We start from the raw sequence: 10000 nt of genomic DNA on the forward strand, positions 1-10000 counted from the left end.
ACTACACTACATCTATCTATCTATCTATCTATCTATTTATCTGTCTATCTATTTATCTATTGCCAGGCGCTTTAACCCCGTCAGCGTCACGAACCACACACCTGTCCCCGCGGCCATACTGCAGGTGGGTATTTTCTTTTTATGCAAGAAAGAAGGAACCAAAGGCCAGGAGCCCGCAAATCGTTCCTTCCAAGAAAAAAAAACAAAAGCAATACAAAAGAGAGCCAAATTCAAGATCCGTTAATTTCGAGATGCTTGGACACACTGCGTTTGAAAGACTGGAGATCGTAGGAAGTAGGAAATACAGACAGAGGGAGACAGTTCCAGAGTTGACCTGTTGCATAAATGAAAGACTGGGAGTAACGATTTATCTTGCATCTGTCTATTGCCAGACGCCTTAATGCCGTAAGGGGTGGCCACAAACAAATCGCCTCCATGTCGCCCTGTCCCCGGCCATTTCACTGCCTTGCTCCCAGCTCACATTCCCCATATACCTCTCCATTTTACTTTAAATTGGCTCTCCCTACACGCTAAGGGATCTTTGTATGCGGCATGTGTTAGGAGTGTAATGCTGTGTGGTAGTGAGACCTGGGCAGTAAAGGAAGAGGATATTCGTAGGCTCAAACGTACAGAAATGGCAATAATTAGGTGGATATGCAGTGCGTCCTTGATTGCGAAGCCTGGGGGGGCTAGGTTTACGATGGAAGAGTTGAGAGGAAGGATGGGACTGGAGTGTATTGGTGTTGTGATGAGGAGAGGTAGATTGAGATGGTTTGGGCATGTGGAGAGGATGGGGGATGATAACTGGGTGCAGAAAGTGAGAAGTGTTGACGTTAGGGGTAGGGCTGTGAGAGGTAGACCGAAAAAGACCTGGGACAAGGTCATAGAGTGTAGCGTAAGGGATATGGGACTGAATAGGGAGGCTGTCAGAGATCGAGCAGCGTGAATTACCGCCATTAGGTGACCAAGGCCGACGCATGCACGCATTTTAGAGCATTTATAAACGATACGACGAAACGGTATGAATACTGTCCATACTGAATGCTGAGTTGTAGCAGTAATTCAACACTACAGCCTCGCCAGTGTCACCATCCACACACCTGTTGTAGCGGTTATACTGAAGGTGAGTGATGCTATACTCCTTGCACTTCAACTTGGCTTAAAATTGCTGACTCCCCATCATGATTGCTGAGCTGTGAATACTGTCACTAACCACACGCCTGCCCCTGTGCTTATGTTGAATGCGTGGCAGAGGATGAGATGGAGGGATGGAGAAGAGAGGTACGTGAGGGAAGGGGGTGTAAGTTGAGGGGAGGGCACCGAGATGACAGGGGACAGGGTGACAAGGAGGCGATTTTTTTATGGCCATCCCTTACGGGGTTAAGGCGTCTGGCTGTACATAGATAGATAGATAGATAGATAGATAGTCTTGCTAAGAATGGAGGTTTAAAAGTTGCAACTGGACACTCGAAGGTGAGATTTGCAATTCAAACTAGAAAGCACTCAAAGAGCGCATACCCCCTCCAATGCTGTTACCATTAAAATGGATCTGGATCTGGATCCGGATCAGCCCCAAAATCTAATCACTTCTTCCATGGTCCATGGCCCACCCTTCCACAAAATGTCACTGTCCACTTTGATTTTCCACAACTTTTGTATTCACTTTGTATTCCCATGTATTACTATACCCTCTTGTGCTGGACACCAGGACAGGGACGCCTTCACGTGGTGGAGCTGATATAACTGGCCAGCTCCCTCCCTTCCCCCGAAAGGAGGATGGGGGACTATGGAAAAAAAAAGTAAAAAGGGCAGCTCCAGCCTGCAGTCCATTGGGTTCACGTTGAGATGAGCCTGGGGTTGCAACTACTACTACTACTACTACTACTACTACTACAGCTATTATTATTATTATTATTATTATTATTATTATTATTATTATTATTATTATTATTATTACTAGGATTATTATCATTACTACTACTACTACTACTACCATACCACTCCTCCTCCTCCTCCTCATACTACTACTACCACTACCACCACTACTCTCTTTACCACCACAGGGCCTCACCATCATCGTCATGGTGCTGGTGCCTGACGTGTCCCTACTCATTAACTACACCGCCTTCAGCGCCACCGCCATGCAGCTTGCGGTCATATGTGCACTCTTCAGGTTCCGCTACACGCATCCCGAGTGGCACAGGCCCTTCAAGGTGAGAGTGAGAGAGTGAGCGAATGAGTGAGGGAGGGAGGGAAGGAGGGAGGGAGAGAGTGAGGGAGGGAAGGAGGGATGAAGGGAGAGAGAGAGGGAGGGATGAAAGGAGAGAGTAAGGGAGGGAAGGAGGGATGAAAGGAGGGAGGGAAGGAGGGATGAAAGGAGAGAGTAAGGGAGGGAAGGAGGATTGAAGGGAGAGAGAGAGTGAGGGAGGAAAGGAGGGATGAAGGAAGAGAGAGAGTGAGGGAGGGAAGGAGGGATGGAGGGAGGAAGAGAGTGAGGGAGGGAAGGAGGGATGAAGGGAGAGAGAGAGTGAGGGAGGGAAGGAGGGATGAAGGGAGAAAGTGAGGGATGGAAATAGGAATGAAGGGAGGGAGAGAGTGAGGGAGGGAAGGAGGGATGAAGGAAGGGAGAGAGTGAGGGAGGGAAGGAGGGATGAAGGAAGGGAGAGAGTGAGGGAGGGAAGGAGGGATGAAGGAAGGGAGAGAGTGAGGGAGGGAAGGAGGGATGGAGGGAGGAAGAGAGTGAGGGAGAGAAGGAGGGATGGAGGGAGGAAGAGAGTGAGGGAGAGAAGGAGGGATGAAGGGAGGGAGAGAGTGAGGAAGGGAAGGAGGGATGAAAGGAGAGAGTAAGGGAGGGAAGGAGAGATGGAGGGAGGGAGAGAGTGAGAGAGTGAGGGAGTGAGCGAGGGAGGTTGTGAGAATGAGTGTGTGGGTAAGGGTGCTAGAGTGAGTGAGGTTGTGAGAGAGTGAGGAAGTTTGCAAGAGTGAGTGAGTGAGTGAGTGAGGCTGCTAGAGTGAGTGAGGGAGTGAGAGTGAGTGAGGAAGTTTGCTAGAGTGAGTGAGGGAGTAATTCTGCTAAATTGAGTGAGTGAACGGTATTATTATTATTATTATTATTATTATTATTATTATCATCATCATCATCATTATTATTATTGTAATCATTATTATTGTGCATGTATGGGTGATGACAGTCAGCCCATAGCTTTCTCCTGTCTGTCTTTCCTGTTGAGAATTACGTGAGAAAAACAGCCATCTTGGAAGGTGCACCCAGGCTCCTAGGACTCACTCAGGTAACGCAGGTGGGCTGGGATAGAGTGCTGCTGAAGATGAAGGGGTTCATTGACACCTGTTTCCCCGTGCAAGTGTGGCTGGTGGCGCCCTTCGTATCTAGCTGGAGGGGGGGGGGGCCTTGTGATGGTGGTAAAGGTGTGGCGTGCTGGGATAGAGTACTCCCGATGCTGAGAGGGCTAAATTGACACCTGTTCCTCCCCTACAGGTGTGGCTGGTGGTGCCCCTGGTGTTCGCGGCGTGCCTGGTGTTCCTGGTGGTGGTGCCGATGGCGATGACGCCCTCTGAGGTGCTGGGGGCCGTCCTTGTCACCCTGGCAGGCCTCCCCATATACTACTTCGCCATCCACCGTACTGACGTGGCTAGACTCTGCCACGGATTTATAGGTGAGTGGAGAGAGTGGATTACCTGTCTCTTTGTCGATCTACCTCTCTATTTACCTCTCTGTCTGTCTGTCTATCTACCCGTCTGCTTACCTGTCTGTCTATCTATCTGTCTGTTCGTCTGTTTGTCTATCTATCTATCCGTCTATTTGTCTGTTTATGTCTACCTATCTGTCTGCTTGTCTGTCTGTCTGTCTCTATATGTCTATCTACCCATCTGTCTGTCTATCTATCTATTTTCTCTCCTCTTGTCGTGGATGGCAGGAGAAAGATAAAGATGCGTCTGGGGCTTGACTGCAGTTTCATGGTGGGAATAGGTCCATGGTGGGAATAGGTCCATGGTATTAAGAGGTCTATGGTATTAAGAGGTCCATGGTATTAAGAGGTCCATGGTGGAAATAGGTCCATGGTATTAATAGGTCCATGGTATTAAGAGGTTCACGGTGGGAATAGGTCCATGGTATTAATAGGTCCATGGTGGGAATAGCTCCATAAAGTAATATAAGTCAATGGGGATAATAGGACCCTAGGAGTTTTCTTTCGCAGGGGCCCAGGCGATTGCGGTGTGCACGACCATAGAGTTTTTCCCCCCCGGGCAACACCGGATACCCCCGCTAGTGATCAATAATCGCCGGAATTAGTGTGGGAAATACCTGAGTGATTTATTTCCGTTCCAGACCAGGTGACGGTGCTGTGCCAGAAGCTGTTCCTGTGCGTACCGGAGGAGAAGTGTGACTGAAGGAGAAGGAGGAGGAAGAAGAGGAGGAAGAGGAAGGAGAAGAAGTGTGACTGAAGGAGAAGGAAAAGGAAGACGAGGAGGAAGAGGAAGAGGATGAAGAGGAGGAAGAAGAAGAGGAGGAATGCGACTGAAAGGATGAGGAGGAGGAAGAAGAGGATGAAGAAGAAGAGGAGGAAGAGGAAGAGGGAGAGGAGGAGGAGGAAGAGGAGGAAGAAGAGGAGGAAGAGGAAGAGGAAGGAGAAGAGGAGGAGGAAGAAGAAGAGGAGGAGGACGATGACGAAGAAGGAAAAGGAGAGGAGAAGGAGAAGTGTGACCGGAGAGGGAAGAGGAGAAGTGTGGCTGGAGGAGGAGAAAGCGAAGGAAGAAGAAGAGGAGGAAGAGGAAGAAGAGGTGGAGGAGGAGGAGGAGGAGGAGGAGGAGTATTGTCCAGTCTTCCATCCATACAAATAGATAGATGGATAGATAGATAAGATAGACAGATAGATAGACAGACAGATAGATGGACAGACAGACAGATAAATAGACAGATAGATAGATAGACGGATAGATAGATAGATAGATAGATATTCCTTCCTCTATTGGTTGTGGAGAGGGACGCCTTCACGTGGTGGCACTAATATAACCAGGCGGCTCCACAGCTTGGTTATACACACGTCCCTCAACTCCCTCCCTATCCCCCGAAAGGACGATGGTGGACTGCAGGAAAGGGGTAAATACAGCCTGCAGTCCAATGGGTTCACGTTTAGATGAGCCTGGATAGATGGATAGATAGACAGAGAGACAGATAGTTAGATAGATAGATAGATAGACAGACAGACAGACAGACAGATATATAAATAGATAGATGGATGGATGGATAGATGAATGGACAGACTAAGGCATGGATGGAAAGATGGATAGGCAGATAGACAGATAGATAGATAGATAGATAGATACTGTAGGTAGGTCGGTAGATATAGATAGACAGATAGACAGATTTACAGCTTGACAGATAGATGCACTGATGGATAGATGAACAGATATATACGTAGATAGATAGTTAATTAGATAGATAGACAGATAGATCATTGACCAGAATATTAACGTTCCATATATTGAGAAATAAATAGGTAAGGAGAAGGTGTTAAGAGGCCTCCCACGCTGACACAATCGAGACCTTGAACTTGTGAAGGACTGAGGCAGAGTTTTCTCCAAGAAGAATAACAGCAATGAAGACAAAAACATAGACAGCGATATGGATCTGTAGATGCTAAATACTGGATAGGCACTGTTGGTTGGGTAATAATAATAATAATAATAATAATAATAATAATAATAATAATAATAATGATGATGATGATGATGATGATGATGATGATGATGATGATAATTATAATAATAATGATAAATTATACACTCACACACACACACACACACACACACACACACACACACACACACACACACACACACATATATATATATATATATATATATATATATATATATATATATATATATATATATATATATAAGTGTCTATCTATATTAATTTATATATTTTAATAATGGTCAGATGTGTACCCAGTATTCTCTTCCTAACACCTTCTCCTAAGCGATTTATTTTGCTTAGTACTACTGACTGTCCTCCCCTGTGGCTTTTAAATAATTCCATCACTACCATCCTCTGCATACGTAACTAAACATATTGATATTAACCAGCCATATCCCAGAATAAATCGTTAAGGAAGAGGTGTTAGGGACCTTCTTAAACCAAGGAGGGGACGGACCCATGTCAGTTTTATATCAGTAATAATTATATATACGTTTATGATTTTGTGTTTGTGTGTTAAAAATAATATCTATGTTAACTAAATATATGTTATCGTTATCTGCCTATGTGTTTATTTGCGTTTGTGTTTATGTAGTTGTTATTATCTGTATCTATAATTGTATCTTTATCTACATTTCAACAATAAATCTATGCCAATTATACATCAATTTTCCCAGCAAGAGGTGGGACATATCTATCTATCTATCTATCTATCTATAGCCAGACGCCATAATCCCGTAAGGGGTGGCCGTTTTTCTTTGAGTTAGTTGTTTTACGGGGAAGGGCACTAACCCTCCACCAACTCACTCGTTGACACGTAGGGAACACGTATGGCTTGATTATATGGTTACCACCCAGCGTTTTAAATAGTTTGGTACTCAATGTAAAGCCACCTGAAAAGGAAACAAGAGTCATAAAACGTGACAGGAAAGATGGGAGAAATAGGCAGAGAGGAGGACAGGCACAGAAAAAGAATGATAAAGGTGAAGAAAGAAGTAAACAGCACTACAGCAAGTGAGTGGATGATGGAAATAGGACGAGAGAAAGGCAGACACAGAAAAAGAATGATAAAGGTGAAGGAAGACGCAGAGAGCACTACATCAAGTGAGTGGATGATGCCTACATTTTGTTTTTACCCATTTTTCTGTTATTAATATTTTTCTTTTGAGGTAGCCATATTTTTTTAAATTTACTCCCTTTTTAATTTACTCCCTTTTTAATATACTCCCTTTTTAAATTACGCCCTTTTTTAATTTACTCCCTTTTTTATTTACTCCATTTTTATTTACTCCCTTTTAAGTTTACTCCCTTTTTTTACTCCCTTTTTTAATTTACTCCCTTTTTTTATTTACTCCCTTTTTAATTTACTCCCTTTTTTATTTACTCCCTTTTTAATTTACTCCCTTTTTTTATTTACTCCCTTTTTAATTTACTCCCTTTTTCCCCCCCTTTTTTAATTTACTCCCTTTTTATTTACTCCCTTTTTAATTTACTCCCTTTTTTTAATTTACTCCCTTTTTATTTACTCCCTTTTTAATTTACTCCCTTTTTTTAATTTACTCCCTTTTTATTTACTCCCTTTTTAATTTACTCCCTTTTTTTAATTTACTCCCTTTTTATTTACTCCCTTTTTAATTTACTCCCTTTTTAATTTACTCCCTTTTTAATTTACTCCCTTTTTTATTTACTCCCTTTTTTATTTACTCCCTTTTTTTAATTTACTCCCTTTTTTTAATTTACTCCCTTTTTTATTTACTCCCTTTTTAATTTACACCCTTTTTAATTTACACCCTTTTTAAACTACTCCCTTTTTTATTTACTCCCTTTTTATTTACTCCCTTTTTATTTCCTCTCTTTTTTATTTACTCCCTTTTTTCAATTTTACACCCTCTCAAAAAAAATAATCAGGAAAATAATTGGTCACATGAAGAGGGGTAATCAGGATGTCATTAAGGGGTCATTGAGAGGTAATTACGCCCCTACTGATGACTAATTAGTGATATATATATATATGAATAAAAAATCTTGGCTCCAGTCGATACAGGTATTATTTTTCCTTAATTAATTTGCAGGTGAGAAATGATCACCTGTCTCTTTCTGTGTCTCTATCTCTCTGTCTCTGTCTCTGTCTGCCTGTCTGTCTGTCTGTCTGTCTGTCTGTCTCTCTCTCTCTCTCTCTCTCTCTCTCTCTCTCACACACACACACACACACACACACACACACACACACACACACACACACACACACACACATATTTCTTCCTTTGGCAGCTTATTTCACGTAGCTCAGTGGCAGAGAAAGACAGTGCTACGGGTCCACACCCTTTCCCTAGCACTTCTTCGTGACTAGCCCACAGTTTTCAAGACAGAGAGAGGACAAGTTTGGGCCAAGTTGAAGTGAAGAGAGTAAAGCAGTGGGAAGAATTAAGTGATTTATTTTTATTTTTATTTTCTCTTTACTGGAAAAAAAAAGAAAAAAGATTTGGTAAAGAAAATATAACTTTATTTTCTATGTAACAAAATCCATACTACTATATACATCATCATCATTATCATCATCATCGTCATTTTCATCATCATCATCATCATCTTCATTACCATCATCATCATCATCATCATCATCATCATCATCATCATCATCTTCATTACCATCATCATCATCATCATCATTTTCATCATCATCATCATCTTCCTTACCATCATCATCATCTTCATCATCTTCATTACCATCATCTGCATTACCATCTTCATCATCATCATCATCTTCATTACCATCATCATCATCATTTTCATCATCATCATCATCTTCATCACCATCATCATTATCACCACCACCACCATCATCATCGTCATTATTGTCATTTTCATCACCATTATCACCACCACCACCATCACCATCATCATCTTCCTTACCATCATCATCATCTTCATCACCATCATCATTATCACCACCACCACCATCATCATCGTCATTATTGTCATTTTCATCACCATCATCATCATCATCATCTTCATTACCATCTTCATCATCATCTTCATTACCATCATCATCATCATCAGTATCAGTATTATTATCATTGTCATCATCATCACCATCATCATCGTCGTTATTGTCATTTTCATCACCATCATCATCATCGTCATCTTCATTATCACCATCATCATCATCATCACCCTATTTCCCACCAACACAGATGAAAGAGATCCAGAAAGAGAGAGAGAGAGAGAGAGAGAGAGAGAGAGAGAGAGAGAGAGAGAGAGAGAGAGAGAGAGAGAGAGAGAGAGAGAGAGAGAGAAAGAAAGAAAGAGAAAGAAAATCGCTAAATTAGAGCAAGAAATATCATCTACTCGTATTCCTAAATATTTCTTACATCTGTTTATTTATCTATCTATCTATCTATTTATTTAGGTAATTATTTATATGCATCTTCAGGCCATACCAGAGAAAGACTGAGCGAAATACAGCAGGGTAGGGAGAGGTTAGGGGTGAGGAGGAGGAGGAGAAGGAGGAAAAGAAGAAGGAGGAGGAGGTGGAGGAGGAGGAGGAGGAGGAAGAGGGGAAAGAGGAGAAAAAGAAGAAGAAGAAGAAGAGAGCGAAATTCAGCAAGGTAGGGAGAGGTCAGGGGCAAGAGGAAGAAGAAGAGGAGGAGGAGGAGGAGGAGGAAGGAGAAGGCGAACAAGAAGAACAGATGGAGAACAGAGAGAGGTCGGGGCTGCATAAGGTCGCGTCCACACGTGTGCTCAAACAAGTGCTGGAAACATGTAAGCAACACAGTAACAAACACGCTGCAAACATGTCGGGAACAGCAGCGTCCAGATCACGTTGGCAACATGATAAAGTTTCAGCTGCCTGGTATGGACACACTTATCTCATCACCTCTGCTGCCAGTGTTCCAAGCTGCACTGAGACATGTTTGCATACACCTGTCCAAATACACCTGCACACATGTACCCAAATATGTTGCCAGCTGTGTTGCCAGCACGTGTTCGAGTACACGTGTGGACGCGGCCTCACACAACACAACACGCGTATCACACACGTGTTTGCCATCCCTCAGGTGTCTGGACCCTTATGAGTGTGTTATCTTCCCTATCATTATCTTTATCTCTACCGTGTACTGATGAACTATGATATCTGGGTGTATGAGAGTCAAGGTAGTAATAAGAGACTACAAAAAATACTTAACTGTAGTCTTGTAGGATGAGGAAGCTCCCTAACGCCATTTCCTAAGCGATTTAGTTTGCTTATTACACCTTGCCGTCGTCTTCTGTGTTACT

General features: G+C 42.8%; 2 protein-coding genes across 2 annotated transcripts in view; one reads left to right on the top strand and one right to left on the bottom strand.

Annotated features, from left to right (window-relative positions):
* Nucleotides 1-4410, top strand: part of LOC145400529 (Y+L amino acid transporter 2-like) — a 28160-nt gene extending 23750 nt beyond the window's left edge. Inside the window, exons 8-10 of the mRNA XM_080273049.1 lie at nt 2064-2213; nt 3497-3674; nt 4349-4410. Coding sequence (XP_080129175.1) covers nt 2064-2213; nt 3497-3674; nt 4349-4410 — 390 coding nt within the window. The remainder of the gene's footprint in view (nt 1-2063; nt 2214-3496; nt 3675-4348) is intronic.
* Nucleotides 4411-9595: 5185 nt separating this feature from the next.
* Nucleotides 9596-10000, bottom strand: part of LOC145400530 (uncharacterized) — a 7676-nt gene continuing 7271 nt past the window's right edge. The window contains exon 5 of the mRNA XM_080273051.1: nt 9596-9690. Within this exon, the coding sequence (XP_080129177.1) occupies nt 9596-9690 (95 nt within the window). The remainder of the gene's footprint in view (nt 9691-10000) is intronic.

This window comes from Coenobita brevimanus, chromosome 52, assembly GCF_032717465.1.
Source record: "Coenobita brevimanus isolate Jiangsu-jjx chromosome 52, ASM3271746v2, whole genome shotgun sequence".
NCBI lineage: Eukaryota > Metazoa > Arthropoda > Malacostraca > Decapoda > Coenobitidae > Coenobita > Coenobita brevimanus.